This window comes from Vombatus ursinus, unplaced genomic scaffold (genome assembly GCF_900497805.2).
Source record: "Vombatus ursinus unplaced genomic scaffold, bare-nosed wombat genome assembly UNPS02009770.1, whole genome shotgun sequence".
In the NCBI taxonomy this organism is placed as follows: Eukaryota; Metazoa; Chordata; class Mammalia; order Diprotodontia; family Vombatidae; genus Vombatus; species Vombatus ursinus.
The window spans coordinates 11239977-11264671 of NW_020949548.1; the positions used below are offsets into that span (position 1 = coordinate 11239977).

The 24695-nt window shown below is 36.6% G+C and overlaps 1 protein-coding gene across 2 annotated transcripts in view; it reads right to left on the reverse strand.

The window, feature by feature from the left end:
- Positions 1-24695, reverse strand: part of USP47 (ubiquitin specific peptidase 47) — a 110045-nt gene that overhangs the window by 15041 nt on the left and 70309 nt on the right. For both annotated transcript variants that reach the window (XM_027852591.1, XM_027852590.1), the window contains exons 10-18: positions 24538-24690; positions 20064-20231; positions 11542-11673; positions 10997-11073; positions 10564-10619; positions 5319-5431; positions 4931-5035; positions 2892-3099; positions 797-912 (exon numbers count right to left, since the gene is read on the reverse strand). In XM_027852591.1, the coding sequence (XP_027708392.1) occupies positions 797-912; positions 2892-3099; positions 4931-5035; positions 5319-5431; positions 10564-10619; positions 10997-11073; positions 11542-11673; positions 20064-20231; positions 24538-24690 (1128 nt within the window). The remainder of the gene's footprint in view (positions 1-796; positions 913-2891; positions 3100-4930; positions 5036-5318; positions 5432-10563; positions 10620-10996; positions 11074-11541; positions 11674-20063; positions 20232-24537; positions 24691-24695) is intronic.

Below are 24695 nucleotides of genomic sequence, written 5' to 3' on the forward strand. Positions count from 1 at the left end.
ATGATCAAAAGCATTGGCATTTTGTTATTTCTGAACTAAAAAGAAAAAGGTTAACAATCATCATCTCCAACATCCTAATTTCTACAAATGAATATATATGGACCAGTAAAAATGCATAGGCAAAATATACTTTGAATACAAGTACAAAGATAATTTGGGAACATATTTTAATGTGTAGCAGTGCAGTGTTATCACAGAAAACAAAAATGAAATGTTAATGTGACTCTCTTTCTTCTGAACTCCCACAGCACTCTACTTTTCTTAGGGGATTGATCATATTCTGCTCTGCTTAACAGTTACTTCTGTCCTTGACCGACCTAATCTACTAAACTAAAAGCAACTTGAGGGTAATAACCATGCCTTATTCATCTCTGTATCCTCTATGGTCTATCAAAGGCATATAGTAGGTACTAAAAAAAAGTCTGCTGAATAAGGTATACTTGGAATATGCCTGAAGTAATTCTTTTAGGCAAATGAGGATGAACAAATATTTCGTGTCAAACCCTTTAAGAACAATCTTAAAAAAAGTAAAGAGAAGAAAAGGAAAATGCTAAGCACTCTCAAAAACTGTGGTAATTAAGTCACTTAAAGCATTCACATCACTAGCACTTGTCAAACGTTGTCCTTTCAAATGAAGCATTCATCAGTATTAGTGAAAGAAATGCAACCATTAGACATCCTTCTCAAAAAACATTACTGTGCTACTGAACTTTATGTATGCTAAAAACTAACCATAAATCTACATTAGACATGGAAATTATTTTCCTCCATATACAGACTGTTATTTAAAGCTTACCTTTGAAATAAGCTGCTTAAATTCAGTGACCGTTTGATTTAAGTAAGCTCGTACACTAACTGGAGGAGCGACAGACTCTGTCTTTATATCAACCACATGGACTTTCACCATCACCTCTGCCACATTGGAAAAACATAAGAACAGAACTGCTTAGTACTTAAAGCAATCGACTTAAATAAGCTATTCATAGTATGGTTTTTGATATAGTCACAAAGATGAAAATTTTCTTTATGTAACCAAAAAATATAATGAACACATTTAGTAAGACATTGTCTTTGCCACTCTTCACCAAGAGCTGCTCTTAACAAATCAACCAAACTTCCCATAATGAAAATGAAAAAGAATTCAGTAAACTGGGCTCCTAAGATGCCTCAAGCTTTTCCACTAACCAATAACCTTAATTCATAGTTAATATTTAATTCACTATTTACTTTAAATGTGACTTCTGCTCTATACATTACCAATAAAGCAATATGCAACCATTTCATATATAGTACAGAAAAAGCAATTTGATCTGTCTTCTAAAATGAGAATATTTTTGGAATGTTATTTCCAATGCTCTACTTTGATACTTTCTGAAGTACCAAAGTACAATTTTGATTCTTTACAAATTATGAACTGACACCATTTAGTTATCTTAGATATTGGCTACACTGAAACAAAAATGGGCTGGCATTTAAGGTCTCATCTAGTCCACACCACTACTAATAAATAATCTAACCTAAATTGTTTATAATTATCTTGTTATAAGCTAAGATCTCTTCGGAAAAACTATTTCACTAATGTTCTTAGAAACTTTTATGTAAATCCTTTTAGTTTGAAGGTTCTTCCATTCACCTAATTATCTAATTCTAAAATTTAAGCCTGGCCTCATTCTTTTATTCCAAAGAAACAGGAACTTTAAAATGCTCAAGTATTCACAGGGCTTCTTCCCTTGGAGTCCACAGCATCTTCCCCTCCCCTCACCCTAAGAATTCATGGAGAGATTTGAGGAGGTCCATCAACTTAGATGGAAAAAAAACCCCTACTACATCTTTATTTTCATTAACCTCTAACTGAAATTTAACATTTCCTTCATTTGCGAACGTAGGTTACAAATAGAAAGGGTCAATAGATTTCGCCTTGCTGCAAAGGGGTCAATGTCACAAAAAGGTTAAGAATCTCTGCCTTAGATCTTTCTCCATGCTCAATAGTAACTGTTTTCACTCATCTTCATGTCTTATTTTCCAGGTCTTAATCATCTTTGTTGCTTTCTTTCATATCCATTTAGCGAGGGAGCAACAAATTTTACACAGGCCAGAGTAGAGACCTGAATAATGCTTAAAGTAACTTGGAATTTTTTGGAATTTTTTTTTCCTATACACGTTATGATATGGTGGAAGTCAGCAGACTTTGGCTGGAGTCCCAGATTTCATATTTATGAGCTGGGTAACCCTGGACAAAGCAGTAAGTTTCAATGAAGTTATCTTTAAGATGAGGTTACTATGGATCACAGAACTGGAATCCAGTCCAACTCTATTACTTGACAGGTCCTGAGGAACCTGAGCCCCAGGTAAGTTAAGTGACTTGCTATAGGCCAACCAAGTGGTAAGTGACAGAGCTGGGATTTTAACCAAGATCCTGACTCCAAATCCAGAGTTTCTTCCTACTGAGTCAATACTAGCACTTGCCCACGTTATAGGAATACTGCAAAGAAAGTGCTCTGTATCACTTAAATGCAGTATGAAAACACACAGCTCTATACATTTTACTTTCAAATTTTCCTTCCAGAAACAGTGCTACATTGCCGAATAACAGACGCAGCCTTTTGACTTCAAGATCTTGTCTAAGTTAAGGAAGAAGGATAATTATCTTCATTTTGTACTTGGGACTGTTTATTTGCATTCTCTAGATATTTCTTTGTACACATGCCTTTTGAATTTTTAAATGCTTGCTCATAAACACTTCTTAATTTGCCAAAGTCATTCTAAATTTTGAGAATGAGTAAAACTGTTCAAATTAAGTTCATTTAAGTTAAAAATAGAAAAAACCCACCCTGCATTACTTTTAAGTAACTTAAAGTATATAAAATTCTTAAGAGTATTATATTTCTTACCACCAGGTTTATAAGACTGAAAAACCTGATCAGGTTTTCTGGTTTCCAAGAGTAGATCAAACATGTATGTTGATTTGACTCCACCAAGTAGAAGTCCCATTGGAGTATCCTCTTCTCCTTCATATGACCGTTCTAGATAATCGTGAAACTCATCATACTTAACAAGACGACAACAATCTAGGGGAATGACCTCTTCTAAATCCATCATCTAAAATTGGAAAAATTACCCCACAAATTTTATTTAATCTAATATCACTATTATTACCTATAGTCCTAAATATATATTTGTGACTCATATAGATGCACAAATACAACAGATCTAGAGGTATAATTAAATGCTTTTAAAATTCTAACTTCTATTTTTATAGCTATCCTCAAATGATATTTTAAATTATTAAGCATGTAATCCACATAACAAAGTGTTCCAAACATAAAATATTAAAAGCTTTTCAGTGCAAATTTTAAAGTTAAACTACACTCAAAAGTCAGGGTACTACATAAACTGTAGGCTATCAACTTGTGAGCATATAAGCTTGTGAATCATAAGGGGGAAAACGCCATAGTTTAAATACAGGAATCACTCCATCATCTGTTCAATTATATGGCAACAATTGCACTGTTATGAATGAGTAGAGAAAGCCTCTCAAGCAGCCTAGCCTGCATAACAAGGGCTACATTATAAGGGCTCACATTCACATAATTTATAAAGTGTTTTTTTTACTAGAGCCTTGTATGCTAGGTGGTTCAGGTTATTATCATTTCCATTTGCAGATTAGAAAACCGAGACAAAAAGAAATTAAAAGATTAGCTGCACTATTAAACGATGGAACTGGTGCTGGAATCTAGTTCTTCTGCCTCCAAATGCAAAACTCATTCCACTACACCAGTGCTGTCAGGCAGCCACTGTCCAGTACATAAGGATCCTGCAGGCTGCATTTTGACTTAGTTTTAAAATGTAATGTTATATTGATTTTATTTTATTTATCTTGTTAAATATTTCTCAATTCCATTTTAACCTGGTTCAGGCAGCCCTAAGGAGTGCTGTGGGTACTCTACATGATACCAACTTCCCTGAACTAGACCAAATATTGACATGTCATTTGAGCTACCAAACTTGAGCCTGACTTTTCCATATAAAATACTTATATGATAACAGAAATTAAGCAGAGGAATCACAGGGAGTCACTGGAATAGCCTATTTCACAATACTACTGTGAGGAAGGCACCATGTAAAATGTACAGCGCTACATAAACACTCAATGCTGCCACTGCCATTCACTGATATGTGTTAAATTAAATTTTATTCATAATCATATAGCAAGCCAGAGGCAAAACCACAATGAACACAAAGAGTATCTGATGTGAAGTTTTATAGTTTAATTCTCACATTATGATATGTGGTAATGATTATTTGGGTTTCCCTTGTTACAATAAAAATTATTAAAATGTGAGTGGCCTTTCCTTCAGCTTTTAATATTAAATCCTAACCAGCCTAATTCATTTTGAGAATGTGAACATTATCAAAGAGAAGCTGAATATACTCCAAAGGAGGGAGGTAAGGTACATCCTTTGAGAGAATCCCATACCCAGAACAGGATAATTATTGGGGTTCCTGCAATGAGCTGTTTTCATTACTGTCTCTGGACATGTGCTGCTATTGGGTCCAAAATCGAGTAGAAAGAGAATTTGGGCATATGCACAGGGCTTTACTACAAAAGAAAATAAAAGTGACAGAAAATCATGGAATAAAATGTCATAGAATTAGCAGCCTGAATGATATAATGGGTCCTCTAAGATACTAAAAGAATAAGAAGAGGGCTTTCAAGCTTGAAGATTTACAATGGAAAGGATTTATGGAAAAACATGGACATTACTGTCAAAGGAAGACCAAGGTTGTAGCTTATCCGTAGGAGTATCCTCATATATGAAATCACAAATCTCAGCACTACTCTCTTACGTAAGAATGGTCACTGATCAGTAAAAACATAAACGCTATTTACTGAAATGTAAATTTAGCAAATAAACATGAGTCAACATACCTTATAAGCTATTTGTACTGCTTCCTTTAGGGTCTTATCTTTATGAACCTCCAATTTATTTTCCATCATCACCTGTTTCATAGGATGCATGCAGAACAATTTTATCTGTAATACAATTTGTAACACAAATCCAGTCAACATTTAACCGGGCCAAAATTCACATCTTCATAAATTAAGTATCTTTCTTTATACAAAATGTAAAAAATCATTTAGATTCATTGACAAGAATGTTTTTATTAAAAAATACTTGTTTTGTTATTTGGTAATCAAAATTCTGTTATCTCAATTATTTAAAGAACTTCGCTATGTCAAAAGAACTCATGTTAAACCCATTTTACTCCACTGTTAGAATGCTCCTTATTTCAGATAAAGGTGAGAGAAATCTAACCTTGCAGGTATTTCGTTCAATTTCACGTTGCCTCTTTTCTTGCTCTTCCAGTTCTTTTTCTTTTTGCACCAAATTCTTAATGTGCTCTGGGTAGTCATTCACTTCTAAAAATTCTATCAATAACAACAATAATAATCAGGCACTTTCACTTTGATTGAGCTCTTTTATCACCCTGAACACCAGATCTGTTGGTTTATTTTACTAGTGTAAGAGAACAGTAGAGACCAAGACAGTTCTTTCCCTACACAGTTTTCTACACAGAGATCTGAAAATGATCATATCTGCAACAAGTATTCCTTTGACTGTCAATTTGCTATGAGTTGAGTTTTGAAGAATGAATCTGAAATTTATTATAGTTAGCATTTATATAGAGCTTTCAGTTTTGCAAAGCATTTTATATATGTAATGTGGTCCTCACAACAACCCCGGGAGACAGATACTATTATTACTTCCATTTACAAAACTGAAGCAGCCAGAGGTTAAGTGACTTGCTCAGGGTCACACAGCAAGTAAGTGGGTGAGGTAGGATTTGAACTCAGGTATTACTGACTCAAAACCTGGCCTGCCTGATGTAACTATCAGGAAAGAAGGAAGATGGGACACTTCCATTTTGGTTTTATATATTTGGACAGGGGAGAAAAATGGGAGGAGAGAGTGAGAGAGGAAGGGGAGAGAGTTGGATGATTAGAAAGAAAGGGTTGGTTGGAGATGCAATGTGTGTATGGGAGGTAGACAGAGATAGTGAGAGAGTGAGAGAGTGAGAGAGGGTTATCAGACCTGTGATTTCATTGGTGTGAAGAATTTTTGGGAGGTAAATTCCTACCAATGTGGATAAAGCAACTGTTTTTACAACTTACTTGGAGCCCAAGTCTTTACATACACACACACACAGAGTTAAAATATGATTAGCATCCTCATTACCAATGGCACCTATGACATGTCCTTTTGGACAGATGGAAAATGAATAAATATATTTTGTTAAAAATACTAGCCAGTTCCCATTAATACCAAGATTAGCCTAATACATAAAATAAGACACGCATATTCTCCTGAGTCTGATGGCTGCACCTTCTTGTTTATTCTCAGTAGGCTATGGAGAAGATTTATGGAAAACATGGACAGAATGCGAGAGAGAGTTTAGACAACCTATATCCTATTTCAATCCAATAATTATTTGCCAAGTGTCTGCTATATACAAGGGTTGGTGCCAAGCACCAGAAAGACAAAAGTAAAAATGAAGAGTCCTGACTCTCAAAGTTATTTTTCTCTTCAGGCAGTGGTATATTTAAAAAAATATGTATATATATAGATCTATATATATATAGAGAGCTATATCTATATCTATATATATCTATATCATAAGTGGAGTACAAAGAAAAGGAGGGAAAGAGAACTAACTAGGAGAATCAAGGAGGGTTGAGCTGAGCCTTATAGGAAGACAAGCATTCTGAGAGACCACAAAAAATATATTTCAAGCATGGAGAAAATACAGAGGTGGAAGATGGAGGATAGAGTTTGGGCAATAGTTAGCAGTGCAATGCAGAGTCTGTGAAAGGTAGTGGTATGAAAGAAGGCTGGAAAGGTAGCGGGGAACCTACACTGGACAATGCCTTAAATACCAAGCTAAGTAGTTTATATTGTATCCTATAAGCAATGGGACCTGAAAGAAGGTTATTCTACAAGGAGAATACAATTCCCCAAAACTTTAACCTGCTCCAAAATCTCATGTCCTTTTTCTTGGCTTTAGGTTATTTCAGTTTCCTGTCATTTGAAGAATTCTCTCAAAGGAAAAGGTGTATTTATTTATTTGTACCATAACTAATCCACTGACATTTCTCTCTATTGCTTTGTTTTATCCTTCTTTGTTATATTTTAAGTAATTTATTTATATCCTTAATCCTTCCATTCTAGACCTGTAATTGATCAGAGTGAACCTACAACAAATCAGGAAGCCTTTCCCAAAAGCTTTTCGTGTTATAGAAAGCTAAAAGACTTAAAACATACCACTGACTCTTCTTCATCATCATTACCACTATTACCATCATGGTTACCACCACCACCACCACCACCACCACCATCATCATCATTTATATAGTGCTTACTCTGTGGGCCAAGCTCTTTACCAATATTATCTCATTTGATCCTCACAACAACCCTCAGAGGCAAGTGCTGACCTTCCCTTGCCTCCTTTAGGCTGTTGTGGATGAAACTGAACACAGGTAGACTGAGACATGTTTTCTCTGAGCAAGATAACATTTTAACAGAGGTGCTATCTACCAATAGAATGGTTCAATGACTACCTCAGTTTAGCCAGAGATCCCAAGATGGGGACTCAGTTCCTTCTTATAAGATTAAAGAGTAGAAGAGGGTAGGTGGGGAAATAATACAATTTGTTATAGGGTTGGTGACATGGGGTTGAGGACAACATGATTGGTTACATAGGTGAGACATGGGAACAATATGATTGGTTGGAAGTTGGGAATGAGAGGCTGGCAACAACCTACTCCTTCCATCCTATGACTAAGAAATGTTTATTGTTTGAGTCCACCTGCAAGGTCAAAGATAGTGGGCTAGACTTCTCTGAACAGAAAACCAAACATCCTTGAAGGATAGCTTGATAAAGATACCAGACCAGACTCTCTGGTGTTCACCCACACCCCCTAGGATAACAGAATTCCTTGAGGCTAAGAACAGAATAGTAATTTGCAAGAGAACTGGATTTCTAAACTTAACTTATTATAGGCCAGCTGAAAATGTTACAGAATCAATTTAATCTTCTCAAGGCTTACCATTTCCTTTCCTGCATCATTTCACCATTATTTTCCAAGTTCCTTTCTTCTGATTACCCTTTTTTAGCTCTCCCTTGTTTCCTATCCTTTGAGTTATCTCCATCAGGCATCTCCTCCAAGGACTGTCAATAAGTGCTAAGATAGTGGCTGGGCTATTTATTGAACAAGGTAGCCTGTATATCTATTAGAGTTGATTTTTACTAATGATCCCACACCAACTCTTTTAGGCCTAACCTCCAGACCCATTTCCAAAAAAGTACCATCTTTCCATCTCCTTGCCAAAAGGTATAGCAGATTGGACTGGGAATCAAATAGATCTGGCTCTTCTGTTCCTAGCATGGAAAGAGGTAGGTTATAAACTCATAAAATTGAAGCTCACATTTGGCTTCACAGATAAGAAAATCTTCTGAGTTACAATGAAGTCTTATACTTTCTCTGGTCAGTACTGACTTCAAAATAGTTATAGTACAAAGAACAAGACTTTGAAATAATGTTTTTTTTTTTCCTCCATGGAAAGTAAAATCTTTCATTTTATCTTTTTAAAACTATTATTTTCAGGGGCAGCTAGGTGGCGCAGTGGATAGAGAACCGGCCTTAGAGTCCGAAGGACCTGAGTTCAAATCTGGCCTCAGATACATAACACTTACTAGCTGTGTGACCCTGGGCAAGTCACTTAACCCCACTGCCTAACCAAAAAACAAAAATAAATAAATAAATAAATAAAACTATTATTGAAAAATGGAGCAACTTTAGTTAGTTCCTAGCTGGAAAAGATACGAGTTTTATAAAACATGAAGCATGATGCCTCAACTTTTGTCCCTCCTCAATAATACCAAACTTTCTCTTCACGCAAAAAAAAACTCCAAAACAACAACAACAACAACAAATCACATTCTCTGGCATCACATTATATGGCTGTAGGACATTTGTGTATCACAGTCCCTGACCTAGATTTTAAGGGGTATGAGTGCAGGGTATATGGCTTAATTATTTTTGTAGCTCTCTCAGAGTGTAATACTTTGCATAAAATAATTGCTAAAAAATAGAGAGGAAAAAAACCCACACAAAAGACACTAATTTCTGAGTCTTTCAACTAAAATAAAATAGTATAACCAAAACGTTTACAACAACAACAAAATGACTGCTGAGAGACCATAAATAGACAGTTGTAATTTATGCTTTTCCTAGTCTATCCAAGCTCATGAACAAGTATCAAAATGAAACTGTTTTTTGTTTGTTTTCTGAGCATTGTTCGATTGCAGGGGGTATACTGGGAAGAGGAACAATGGCAGACAGGACAACTTAACTAGTAAAGAGAGTACTGGGCATGAAAGTGAAGAGGCTTGCCTCAACTCTACCACTTCAGTGGCTGTGTGACTTAAGGCAAAAAGCTTAACCTTTCTGGGTCTCAGTTTCTTCATCTACAAAATGGGGATTTAAGACGATCCTAGTGTTTGAATTGGAAGGAATGTTAGAAGCCATTGAGGCTAACCTCTTCACTTCACAGATGAGGAAACTGAACCTCTAGAGAGGTCAAATGACTTGACCAAAGTCAAATTGGTTATAAACAACAGAAACAAGATGTGAATGCACTGGGGCTCTTTCCACAGTGCCCAATACCTTGCATTGTCTACTTTTCTGGGTTGTCAGGAAGATCAAGTGAGAATGAATATAAAAGCACTCTGTAATCATAAATATCCTATGTCTGACTTCATTCATTATGGGAATGTAATAAATCCAGTTAAAAGACAGAATCTCTTTGTTTCAGAGATGTATTAGGGAGAAAACTCCAAATATTTCCTCATTTCCATAGACACCTTTTTGCAAAAATACTTGAGGCAGATTTTGATCAGTTACCACTTGAATGTTAAAACAGAAATAATGAATTTAAAAACTGTCTTTTAGATGCCTTCTATAAAACATAATTTTAGGAAAGACTATTTAAAATCCTCTTAAATAGAAATGTTATTATAATGGTACGTCTACAGAGCAGAAAACAATAGGGAGTGAGCCCATATTGGTTCATATTTAAGGTAATTTTGTTACTAAAAGAACTTTATTATAAAGTGGCTTCATCTATAAGACAGTTCCAAGGCATGTATTTAAACAACAATGTTTACTGTTTACCATTAGTTTATTTAATGTTGACTAAGGATTCCATTGCTAAAAAAATTTAAAATAACTCTAAAACTTATCTTCCAAATTTAGTCACCATTTTGGCAAGAATTACTCTATAAGAACTATTCTATAAGAAACATTCTATTCAACGACTATATTTCAAATTCGAGTTCGAGAAATATTAACATAAGGAGAAGTATCTAGCTCCTGATATCTGAATTCTTCTACACACATTAAACTCACTAACTTAATCTTGAAAAATGTTTATCCAGTGCTATATAACTGGCAAGAAAATGCTCCTATTATTATGTTCATAAAATCAAATTGAACACACTTACTTGCATTTCTCGAAGGATCCTTCAATCTATATATAAGCATATATGCATTTGTGGAGCTAGTAGGAAGACAAAGAAAAGTCAACTGTGACTGACCTTCATTTTATTACGTCAAAAGTATTTATAAAAAATACTTTTCCCTACTTCATGATTAAGAGTCATTTGGCTTTTTTCAGATAGATTCACATTTAAATTGCCCTAGAAATGAGTGAAATCTTCTCATGCTTGTAAGTATGTATGGAGGAAATCATTCTACTGCCTCTCTTGATAAGTCATTCTGTTATCCAATAAGCTTGTTTTCCAAAGTGACTTACTGTAATTAAAGAGCAAGTTAAAATACATTAACAGTACTACAAAGTGAGGACAAAAAATTCAAATGCACAAATCTAGTTGATGATCCTGTGCCCTACCTTTCAAGAATTAGAAAGTTACTAACCTGGCAAAGGCACTAGAATAATATCCTCGACTTCCTGAAGATCCACCATGGGTCTTCTTAATGTCCTCTTGGGTTATCTGAAACATATCACAGTACTTTACACTGTAAAATATTTAGTTTGATACTCTACATTGTCACTAAACAAAGGAAACTGCTGCACTCTTAAAGGTGAGCACACCAAAGGAAAAAGGAAAAGGAAAAGAGAGGGCAACACATGCACAATTACAATAGCCACTCACATCTATCAGACCTAAATTTAGGTCTATGTAAAATGCTCAGGTGGTCAATACCTACCAATGAATTTTAGTACTAGATGATCAGGGAACAATTGTAAAAGGTTAGGTAAAGAGAAAAATAAAAGAATTTTAGCAGCTGCCGAATCAGTGAGACTAAAACAGAAAAGGAAGAGTATTAAGAAAACCTAGCTCCACTCAGTCTTCCATGTCCCCTTCATACCTCATCCCCATCCTCCCAACAGCTTGCTGATGAACAGACATAATATCAATTTCTCTTGCCAGGGCAAAAATCTTTAAGTACTCGCTTACCCGACTAACATGCTGATCATTGAAGCTGTACCACTGCTCATCACTGAATGATTTTATACACGCATAATAATGACCACCAGCTGCGCTTCCCGAATGAACCATAACAGAAAAGAGTTCGTATAGCAAGGAATTCTAGAATGAAAAGTAGCAACACAGAATGAGAAAACAAGAAATCTCATTTATCTTTATTCCACCCTCTTTAATACATACATGTAAAATAAGACCACTAGAGGTCTCAGTCTATGCTATATGGGAGAACAAAGATAATAATGTGAATCTACAAATTGCTAGACAATCAGAAACAAAATCTCGTTTGTTTCATGGACTGTAACTTTTTCCTCCATTCTAATCATAAGGCATACTAAGAAGCTACTGAGTACAAAACAGGTCTATTTGTGGTCCACAGCTAGTAAAAACAAACAGGAAGAATGGCAGCTAGGTGGTGCAGTGGATAGAATACTAGGCCAGGAGTCAGGAAAACCTGAGTTCAAATCTGGTTTCTTACACTTACTAACTGTGCAACCCTGGGCAAATCATTTAACCTTGTTTGCCTCAGTTTCCTCATCTGTAAAATGAGCTGGAGAAGGAAATAGCATACTACTCTGCTGACAAGAAAACCCCAAGTGGGGTCACAAAGAATTGTACACAACTGAAATGACTTAACATTACTAACATGAAATCTGTATTACATCCTCTAGAACAGGGAAACAAATGATATCATTTTATGAACACCTAGATTTGGGTGTTACCACACTTAGTGATTATATTTGAGATTCTCACCATAATAACTTACCCAGAATTACCCTACATTCATTCACAAGCAAAGTTAATTGCTATCTGAATCTTCTAACACCACTTTCTCAGTTAAAAACTCCCCACTGATTATAATAAAGTTGAGTTTTCTCAAATAAAAAAATTAAAGAGAACCAGATTAGGTACTTTTCAGTTATGGTTAGGGAAATAATTCTTAATCAAACAAGGACAAAGGTGTTTAATATTCAAGATATATGGGGAATAAATATATACTACCAAAAACAATTCCATAATGGACAAGAGGACAGAAGACATAAACAAATAGCTCTCAAAAGAAAAATTCTGAGCAGCTCCATGAAAGGCTGATTCATATTGCCATTGTTAAGAGAAATTTAAGTCAAAAGAACCCTAGATTACAAATCACAACCAACAAATTGCCTAAGAGGACAAAAGATGAATCTACCCAATGTTGGAAGAACTGTGGAAAACCAGTCACTGACGGTGGAGCTGTGCAACAGTCTAACCATTCAAGACAGCAAAGTGAAATTTAGGCTAAGAAAGTTACTAACATGACTGCACTCTTTGCCCAAGGGATCCCTGTAGGGTCTTCTATACAAGAAAATGTTTATGGCAGCACATTTTTATGGCAAAAGTAGCAAAGAAATGGAGAAAAAGGAAATGCTGACAGATTTGGGAATGGCTGAACAAAATTCTATGAATGTAATAGAACACTCCTGTACCTTAAATTATAAAGAAAATGAAGAATATAGGGGCAATAGGAAGACATACAAACTAAGGCAAACTGAAGTAAACAATAAGAAACAATATATACAATGACTATTTTTACAAAATAAGTTTTTATTATTGTCTTCCATTTCTTACATCATTATAGTTATCCCAAAGACTTTTTCCCTTGCCCCTCCCAGAGAGCCATCTCATATAACAAGAGTATTTTTTAAGAGAGGAAAAAAAATCAGCACAATTGATTGAAAAAGTTCAAAACGTACAATGTGTAGCACCTGTCGACCTCCCACCTCCACAAGGGGTAAGTAGGGGGTGCCCTCTCATATCTCTTCATTAGAATTCTGCTTGATCGTTATAATTTTATTACATTCGCTTTTGAATTTTTGGGGTGCATTGTTCTTTCCATTTACATTGTAGTAGTTACTGTGTACATAGTTTTCTTGGCTCAGCTGAAACCCTGCATCAGCTCATATAGATCTTTCCATGCATCTCTGTATTCATCACATACATCATTTCTTATAGCACAGTAATATTCCATTACATTCATGTACCACAATTTGTTCGGTCATCCCCCAATTGATAGAAATCTATTTTGTTTCATATATTATTATTTTTCTATAGCAAAAATGCTGCTATAAATATTTTGGTGTATATGAAGACTTTCTTCAGATTGATGGCTTCCCTGGAGTATAAACACAGTCATGGAGTCTCTGGTTCAAAGGGTCTGAATATTTTGGCCCCTTTATTTGCATAATTCCAAACTGCTTTAAAAAATGGTTGTACCATTTCACAGCTCTACCAACAACATTAGTGTGCCTATCCTTTCACAACTCCTCCAAAATGGAGTACTGCCATTTTTCATAAAAACCTTTAGGGTAATTTTGATTTGCATTTGTCTTGTTAGTGATTTGGAGCACTCTTTCACGTGGTTGTGACTACTTTGCAGTTCTTTTGGAACTGTTTGTTCATATTCTTATCTATCGGGGAATGACTTTTAGTAATATGTGTGTGTGTGTTTACATTTATTTATTTATTGTTTATGTCTTAGATACCAAAACCTTATCAGAGAAATCTGACAAAAAGATTTTTTTTCCCCATTTGAATACTTCCTTCTTATCTTGGATGCATTAATGTTGTCTGTGCAAAATGTTTTCAGTTTAAATAAACAAAGTTATCAATTTTGTCTTTTGTAACTACCTCTCTCTTGTTTAAGAAGACATCTCCTACATATATCTGTGAGAGATACATGATCTACTTCTCTTCTAATTTTTTTTTGGCATACTTCACAATGACTATTAATAGTGGAAATGGAATTAAAATATGATCAAGCTTAGTCCCAAACAAAAGATGAGGAAAATATAACCCACCCTGCTCTGCAGAGCTGAGAGAGTACGACTGTGAGCACTGTATACACTGCCAGACTCGGTGGATGTGTTGGTTAGTTTTGCTCAGCTGTGTTTTTTTGCCTCTCTTTATTTCTTTTTTATTCTTTGTTACAGGGGATAGGAATGAGTAAAGGGGGGAATATATACAGAAATGAAGATGCAAAAACAAAAGACAATGAAAAAAATCTTAAAAGTTTTTATTTCCCTTAAAAAATGGTTCTCTTATGAGTATGGGAGAAAAACATGGAGATAAATGCACTATAGAGATAGTCCACGCCTTCACGTTCCTGACTAAACTTTGCATCTAGTACCTAACATAACGCAGGCACTACAAAAACAGGTGCTTAATAAAAGTTGTTGAATTGCTATGGGATATTAATCACCAAAATCCCACTTTAGGATTTCCATTTCTTTCATATGGTTTAAGCACCTCTAGTAAATGTAAACAGGTACTATACTCATAGCTTCCCATAGAGTTAGAGATGCACTCCAGTGTAGAGTATTTAACACAAATCTAAGACAAATTTAATTAAACAAATATTTATTAAGCTCTTCTTATGTACAAAGTGTGTACAAACACAAGAGATGAAAATGATGGTAAATGCCCTCAAAGATGTTATAACTAACAGAGGTCAAGTCTCCCTTACAAATATAAATAAGTATGAAGCAAATAAAGATAAAAGGCTACAGGTCATAGATTGACAACTGGAAGGAACTTTAGAGATCATTTGATGTGAGGTAAGGGGAAAGAGAGCTCCAGATAAAGTGACTACAGCTCAGGATGGATTAAGGGAAGAAGGGGCAGTGGTAAGACTATATGAAACAGGTACACAATTCAACTATGCCTGAGAAGAGAAAGACTGTAACAGGCAGAGATGTGGAAGTGTTCTAAATTGGCGGGGGAGTAAGAGGAGAGAAAAAATTTAAATTAAAAAAAAATCTACACTGCTGAAACACAGATGCTATGAAGGAGAGTAGTGTGTGAAATACAGTGGTATGGTAGGAGTCGTCCAAATTGAGAAAGGCCTTAAATAAAAGCCTAAGGAGTTTCTAGAGGCAGTAAGGTAGCACAGTAGATAGAGCACTGAACCAAGAGTCAGGAAGACCTGAGTTTAAATTGCGTCTCAGACACCTATTAGCTCTGTGACCCTGGGCAAGTCACTTAACCGCTATCTGCCTCAGTTTCCTCAACTGTAAAATAAGGTTGATATTAGCACCTACCTCATAGGGTTATGAGGATAAAATGAGATTATTTTTGTAAAGAGCTTAGCAAAGTGTCTAGTCTATAGCAGGCACTTAATAAATGCTTGTTTCTTTCCCCAGCATCACGCCCCCCCCCCCCCCGAAATCTGATGCAAGCTTTAGCTAGGGTAAATTGAGTTAAAGAGTGTTTATTAAGTGCTTAATGCCAAGTACTGTGCTATGCACTAGCAATACAAATGTAAAGAGGGGACAGTGTAGCTCTCAAGGAGTTCAAACTCTAATTAAGAGAGACAACATATAAAAGAGAGTCCAGATACAGGCTGGATGGCAGCAATGAGGCAAACAGCAAGGTCCGGGAATAATTAGGGTGCACTGGCCAGCCAGATGACAGGGCCTAGGAGTCAGGAGGGTGGGGAGGCCAGGTAGATGGAAAGGCCTGATAGTCCTTCCATTCACCACAAGGACGAGGGTTGGAGACATGAAGCTCACCCAGACGCTAGGAGCAGCTAAGCTGCTCTTCCTGCATGACCGACCTGATGTTGTCAAGGCAGCCAGTGGTCACAGGGGGGAGTAAAGGTAAGGCAGGGGGGAGTAAAGGTAAGGCCGGGGGGAAGGGACACACAAGCCCATCACCCCAACCAACGCTTCATAGGATGTATGGGGAAGGCAGGATGGTCACAAACAATATTATGAAGTAGAAAGAGGTGGGGGGAGGGGGAAACACTGATAATGGAATAGATGTGTGGGTGAGAGAGAAGAGTCAAAGTTGACATAGGGTTTGAGCTGGTATGAGGGTAATAGTATTCTTATCAGCAGCAATAGAAAGGTTAGCAGAAATAGGTTTGGAAGAGATAAGTTTTGTTCAATTTCATCAAAAGCACGAAATGCTTCCTATGTACAAGGTACTCTACTAGGCATTGTGGATACTTAGATTAAAAATGATAGTTCTTGCCTTCAAGATGTTTACATTATACTCAGGAAGCTACGACATAGTCATAGTTAAATACAACACAAAGAAATGAATGATGACAGCAAGGGAAAGATTCAGACAATGTTCCAAGAAAAAAAAATGTTGCTTTGTTGTTGTTATTATTGTGGTTGCTTTGTGTCTTTCCCTCACCTTGGGAAGGCAGGTCCCATCAACTGTGTCAACCATAGGTAGAAAGAAGCCAGGTTATGAAGGGTGATAAATAACAATGAGAAGTATTCCTAACAGGGAGCCACTGGAGTCTGCTAAGCAAGGAAACAGCACAGATCTGTACCTTAGGAAAATCACTTTAGTAGCTAGCTGTGTAGATAATAAATTAGAGAGGAAAGAGCCTAAAGCAGGGCAACCAAGTAGGAGAATGTCACAACAGTCTAGGCCAAAGCTAATGAAGGCTTGAACTAAGCTGGTAACTATATAAGTCTGGAGGTAAGGGTAGATGCAAGGAATAAAGCACCTATTTAAGATACAGAGTCTCAGACACTGTGCTAAGTGCTTCACAATATTATCTCATCAGATCCTCACAAGACCTCAAGGAGGTAGGTGCTATTATAATCCCCATTTTACAGTTGAGAAAACTGAGGCAGACAGAGGTTAAGTGACTTGCCTGGGGTGACACAACTATTAAGTATCTGAGGCTGCGTTCAAACTCAGGTCTTCTCGACTGCAGGCCTAGAGCTCCATCCACTGTACCCCCTAGTTGCTTCATGGAAGTAAAAATGATGTTTTTTGGCAACTGACTAGCTACATGGGATGAGGAAGACTGAGAAGTTGAGGATGTATCTGAAGTTGGGAACATAGGTGATTACAAGAATGTTAGTTTCTTCAATAGAAACAGGATGGCTTTTTTGGGGAAAGAATGAATTCTGTTTTAGATACACTGAATTTGACATGTCTATAGGACATCTAGCTCAAAAAGTGTAATAGTTGGCAGTGTGAGACTGGAGATCAGGAGAGACTGTGGCTAGACATATACATATAAAATCTAGTGTTTAATAAATGCAAAGCTTTGGGGGCCAAGAACTCACTATTTGACAAAATTTGCTGGGAAAACTGGACAGCAGTTTGGCAGAAACTAGGCACAGACCAATATCTCACATGGCATACCAAGATAAGGTTAAAATGAGTACATGGTTTAGAGGTAAGGGGTGATATCATAAGCAGATTAGTGGAGCATGGGAAATTTTACCTGTCAGATCTACGGGTAAAGGAAAAGTTTATGACCAAACAAGAGACAGAGAGGATAATGGGAAGTAAAATGGATAATTTTTATCACATTAAATAAAAAGTTTTTGCATAAACAAAACCAATAGTCAAAATTAGAAGGAAAGCAGGAATCTGGGGAAAAAATTTATAGCAAATTTCTCATTTCTCAAATATATATATAGGGAACTGACCCAAATATTATAAAAATAAGAGCCTTTCCCCAATTGTTAAATGGTCAAAGGATATGAATAGGGAGTTTTGAGAAGAAATCAAAGCTACCAATAGTCACATGGAAAAATGCTTTAAGTCACTACTGATTAGAGAAATGTATATTAAAATCACTCTTAGGTAATACCACCTCACACCTGTCAAATTGGTTAACAAGACAGAAAAGGAAAACGATCAATGATGGAGAGGATGTGGAAAAATAGGCTTACTAAAGCACTGTTGCTGGAGCTGTGCACTGGTTCAACTATCCTGGAGAAAAAATTTGGAACTATGCCCAAAGGGCTCTAAAACTATACATGCCCTTTGATCCAGCAATACCACTATTAATAGACTCTACAGCCCAAAGAGATCAAAGAAAAGGGAAAAGGACCTATTTACCAAAATGCCTATAGCAGTTCTTTTTGTGGTGAAAAGAATAAGAAATTGAAGGGATACACATCAAATGGGTTAATTGTTGAACAAGTTGTGGTATATGATTGTGATGGAATATGATTGTGCCCTAAGAAATGACAAATAGAATGATTTTAGAAAAACCTGGGAAGACTTATACAATGGTCCAAAACAATTTCAAGCCCCATGATGAAAAATGCTATTTATATCTAGAGAAAGAATGGATGTTGAAGCATATTTTTTTTCACTTTATATTTCTTGTTTTTTATTTTATTTTATTTTTTTGCAACATGGCTAATATGGAAATATGTTCTGCATGACTCCACAGGTATAATTGATATTCTATGACTTGCCTTCTCAATGAGTGGGGGAGGGGAGGAAGAGAATCTGTAACTCAAAATTTTTAAAAAGAATGGGAAATAAAAGACATACATCTAGGAGTTATCTGCATAGAGATGACAGATGAATCTATGGGAGCTGATAAGGTCACCCACAATTAAGGGATGAGATTTGAATGATGATCCATCAAAGAGACTGAATAATGATCAAAAAGGCAGAAGAAGCATCAAGAAGTGGTGCTCATAGGCCCAAAAGACACTTGTATTAATTTAAGATGTATGTGCTTCACCCCCATATTAGACTAAAGGTTCATTCAGGGCAACAAGTCTGGGTGTTTTCCTCTTTATGTCCTCAGTCCTGAGCACAGAACCCTGCACATGTATTTGAAGATTCAAAGGAGCTGCAGAATTTAAAATGGTTAAGACAAACCTTTTTTGTGCAACTGTGAATTACTGTTATAGGCATGATTTCTCCTACTTGTTTGCCCTCAAAGACTAGACAGGGTATTACAAAGCTAAACATAGTGCAGAGCTAGGAAGAGCTACCTTAGCTGCACAAGTCACTGTCCAAGTATTATTCAATCAATCCTTTCACGGTAATTACTCTCAAAGCTCTATTGGATTAAAAAAGATCTTACTTAATCTGACTCTGGGCATCCTCTCCAGGGTGCTAGTCTTAAGTCTGTCACTATTATTGTCTCTTGGCAAAATTATTTTTATCTGGATACCTCCATTCAATAGTTCAATACAGTCAAATATACCACCAGGGCTATTTCATAAGATGTTACCTAAGGTTGACTTGATTCTCCTAAACTGAAGCCCTTTTAAAATATAGTTATATTTTCTTAGTATTTGTGTGTGACCACATTAACAGACCAAAGAGATGCTTTCTTAAAGAAGGTTTAACAGTATAATTTATGACAGCTCCAAAATTTCTTTTTTGGAGAATGAGTCTCTTCACCTTACCAGGCTGGCAGTGCAGTGGTCCTCCTACTATTAATGGGCACAGAGGCTTTGACCTGGCTCCATTACCAACGTGTCTCAATCTGCTGCTCCTTAGCCTTGGTAACCCCTTCCTCCCAAGGGTTGCCCATATTGGTGCTGGACATGGAGGGGAGATCTGATCGACTCTGCCCTAAATGTAGCTCAGAACTCCTGAGGCTCAAGCTATCCACAAGGTTCAGCTCCTTTGGTGGCAGGGATTATAGGCATGTACCACCATGCCCAGCAGCTCCAGTAATAAGTTTCACAGACTGAATTTTCAATTCAATATCACAGAGAAAAAGGTACCTTTTCAAGACCAGGTTTTGTAATCTTTTCAGTTCCACTATTACTTTCAAGGCAGATTCCTTCATCGACCCCATCATCATTTGAGAAATCGTTGCTCATCTGATCACTGTGACAACTGCCTTCATTTTCAGCTCCACTGTCGGTACAACTCTCAGTCTGAGGAGACTTCTTTATAACAAATAAAAGTCTTCTTAAAATTTATGAGCCACATGAAGTGATAATACATACAATACAAATATATCCATTTGAAAAAATTAACAGAATAAAATTTCAAGATGAGTATCTCAATTCATAAAATGCCAAATTAAACAAAATGTAGTTTCAAAGTCTTTTAAAAAGAGAAAGTCTTGCCATTAAAATCCCAACTTTATAAATGATATTTTAGCATGATATAGAAAGATTTCCCTAGAGAAAGAGACTCAACTTACAAATGAGATGACATATCCAATCAGGCCGCTGACTAGTCAAAAAGGTTAAAATTAACACCATATCAAGAGAAAAGTTAAAGATGAACAGACATTAAACAAATGGAAGAACTCTGAACTATTAATAATTCTTTTTTTTTTTTAGGCAGTTGGGGTTAAGTGACTTGCCCAGGGTCACACAGCTAGTAAGTGTCAAGTGTTTGGTCTAAGGCCAGATTTGAACTCAGGTCCTCCTGACTTCAGGGCCAGTGCTCTATCCACTATGCCACGTAGCTGCCCCTAAACAAGACAGCCAGCTCTTTTTTTTTTTTTTTTTGGTGAGGCAGTTGGGGTTAAGTGACTTGCCCAGGGTCACACAGCTAGTAAGTGTCGAGTGTTTGGTCTGAGGCGGATTTGAACTCAGGTCCTCCTGACTTCAGGGCTGGCGCTCTAACCACTGCGCCACCTAGCTGCCCCAACTCTGAACTATTCAAAGAACCCATCAATGGGAATTGGAAAAAGACAAATGCTGATTGCTGCAAAAAGTTTAACCAAAAGGCAGCAAATGCCAAACAAAGACTTTTTAAAAAGAGACCCCAGATCATCTGAGTTGGCAAACATCATCTCTTGGCCACTTAGGGATCAGAACCAATGAATCAGAGCTATTTTCAAAATTCTTCAGCACAATGGTGAAAGTTTACAGTAAGTATTGCCTTATCAAAAAAACAGAATTGAAAAAAGGTCTAAATAAATATCAGTGTGATACTCAAATGAATTGTAACATCCCAAGAATACTCCAAAATGTAACAAATAGGTGTGTTTTGATAATGACCTGTTTTTATCATCATCAATGGCAGGGAAACAATCACATTCGGACTTTAAAATGTCGAGTTCTCAAGAACTACAATGAAGAAGTAGAAATGGCAGACAAAGCCATAGGATCACAGCTTGAGGGCTGGAAGCAACTCTGAAGGTAATCAAATCCAAACCTCATTGGGCGGATAAAATGAGGCCCAAGTGCACACAGGTGGTATGTGGCAAAGCCACGCCTTAAATTCAAGTTCTGTGATCAACTCCAAACCTGATACTTTTCCCATTGTACCATGCAGGGATTGTCAACAATACACAGTAATATAGCCAAAAAACCTCATGCAAGGACTCAGGGAATCTCCTAGTTGTTTTTGAGGGGCCTGAGGAAGATCAAAGGGAAACGTCAACAACTGGTGTGAGATGGTTGACTCTCAAGGTTCTGGAGACTGTCAACTCAAAAGCTCTGCCTGTCAACCTCCCTTGTGTCCACTTCTGAACAGGCCAGATAGAATGTTTTATTTTTCACAGAAAATCAAGGGAGGCTTGAAATTTCTTCACTGCTTTTAAAAATTTACTGTAACATTCAGCCATCCTTTAAGTGAAGGAGTCTACCACAGTATGGGAAATAGCCACTAAGGGTCAATCTGGAAAAAAAAAAAACCACTAAGAAAAATAGGTCCCTTTAGTTCCCCTGGAATAGGTTTGAGAAGAGTGTATCAGACCAAGTACAGAGAAGAAAGGAATTCATGCTGAAGATGACACAATCTTGAAAACGTCAAGGGACTGCTTTACAATATATCTCAGGGAGAGAAGGTATTAGAAGAATGGAGGGGAAAAAAAAAATCACACTACATATTAAGACCCTGAAAGAATCAATTCAGAATACAAGGACAATCCACATACCTACTTTCTCATCTTTATGAAATTTTTCTGAGAATAAACTATATATTCTATCAAAGTTATTTTTGATGAAAATATGAGAAGGGAATAGGTAGGCTTTCATAAACTATTATCTATAGCAGACCCTATCTAGTTCACAACAGATATTTATACATAGTGCTTTAAGTTTCACAATATATTTTACATATCTCATTAAATCTCACTGCCTATTTTTTGTTGGTTAAAAAAAGCATTTGGCTTGGCAAAACAAAATACAGCCTTAAAGGCTCTCCTCCAAATAGTTACTCATACATATGTTAAGATCATCTAGTGTTTCTCGACAAATGCACCCACAGAGATAATTCTGTTTGACAACCATAAAACTGGGGAAACAGATGCTTGGTAAAAGCATATCCTCCACTCTCATGGAGGATTTCTTGCTCCACATCTAAATGGAAGGATTCTCTATAGCTGGTATGATAACTTCAGATCATTCCATTTACAGATATTACTGTGCTGACTGCACCAAACTCCAGAACATCACGGTGCCTCCTTAAGGAGACCCATAATTATTCTAACAATCCATACAGGAAAAAATTAAATGGATGAAAAATGCTATTTGACATGCCGTTTGGATGGCCAGTCAACTGAGGTGGTATGTAAGTACATACACTTGGGACAAGCACTATAGATGGATACTGAGTTGGGTCCAGAATGGAAGAAAAAAGGTAGGACAGAATGTATTTGGGAAATTGTGCAGTCCTTTTAATCATCCCAAGTTGCTCCTTGTGTCACAAAGACCCATATTTCCAACATAGGTGTTCTTCCAAAGACAACATTTGAACTTTGTGGTTTTGAATCTTGGAACATAGTATACTCTGAGATACTCAAGTTAAAGAACTGTCATGGAGTCAACAGACATTAACACACTCCAAGGGATAATATACCCTAACAATGCAGTGTAAGGGACAACAACAAAGAAGCAAAGGATTGGAAAAGAAAGCAGTCCAATTGCACGGTGGGAGTGCAGGATGGCAGAGGGCAGCTCAGGAATACCTCCATAAGTAGTATGGCCCAGAGACAGGCTGTTGGCATGTGAGGTGGAGGCTCAGGAAGAGCCCACACAAGCATTGCATGGGGTAAGGCCATGATGGACTGCAGTCTGCAGTGATGCAGGGAGCATTTCCATTAATAAAATCCACTGAAATATGATGAATTGTGACACTGTCTACCTATTTTAAGTCATATTTGGGTTAAGATCAAGTGTAATTTTCTGTTCCAGAAAATAATCTCTTTGTACTCAGAGAAGCTGCTTTGCATTTGCAAATATATGGACTTTTATTTACTTAAATCAAGTCCTTATAGGGAATGCCAAATCAACTAACCAACATTTATATATATTTATATCTACCAAAAGTCTCCAGTAATAAAAGAACAATCATTTTGCCAGACTAGAATTAGGTTTTCAAATATTTAATTCATTTCATGAAAAGGCCAGGAGTACCACAAAAAGAACCAGAAAAGAGTCGCAGGTGGAAAGATTTAACACATTCTGAAGAACCCTGCACTTTAAAGCGGTGAAGGAAACAATGTGTTCTTGCTCTCAACAAATCTGTCCTAACTTGTTCAAAAGGTGAAATTCCAGGAAGGAAACCTTTAGACACCCCCAAACCTCCCCAAGTAAGACTGAGACAATTACAAAGAAGAACAAGCTCTCTTAAACACACTAGTTCCCCTAGTGGTGGTGGGGTGGGGAGACAGGGTGGGACACATACACACTGTTTTGAATAGAAACACTAAAGCATCCGTAAAGATTTAATCTGGTTCGGGCCGTACTTGGGAGTTTTGTAGGCCACAATGCAGACTATGTGTTTGACAATTCTGCCCCCTACTTGTTTGTGAGCCTGCTAACCTTACCCTGGTTAGTTTGTAGCTTCCAAACTGGGAATATAAACTCCTTGAGGGCAAAGCCTAGATATCATTTTTTGTATTTGGATACTCAGCACTTAGCACAGTGCCTGGCACCATAATAGCCACTTAACAAATACCTTTTCATTAATTTCATTCACCAATGTCCTACTCTCTAACCAGTGAACTCCAAACTGTTAGAGCTTATTTTATTTCCAAAAACATATTAATTTAATTTAAATAGCAAAGTGTTCACAATTTTGGGTGGGCAGAGAAACCTCTCATAAAGTTAAATATTCTCTGCAGACCCTGGCATCTTAAAAAAAAAAGTCAGGAGAAGCAAAGAATGTCCATTAAGGGATTAAGTTCTGTGATATGTGGCATACTCTAATACCGAGGCTTCTCACAAATACAGAGGAATTTAAAAGACGTGTCAAATTTAAAACAGAATATTCAAAAAAAATTATATTTACCTCATCTTCAATATCAATAAATGTACTCATATCAAGTTCTTCTGGGAAAGTCATCCGGTCATTTAATTTAATCCTGTGCATGGTGGTGTAATCAAAGTCAAACCTTTTCAACTGTAGGGTCAGCAGATATGGGAAATGCAAAAAACGAAGGCCCTAAA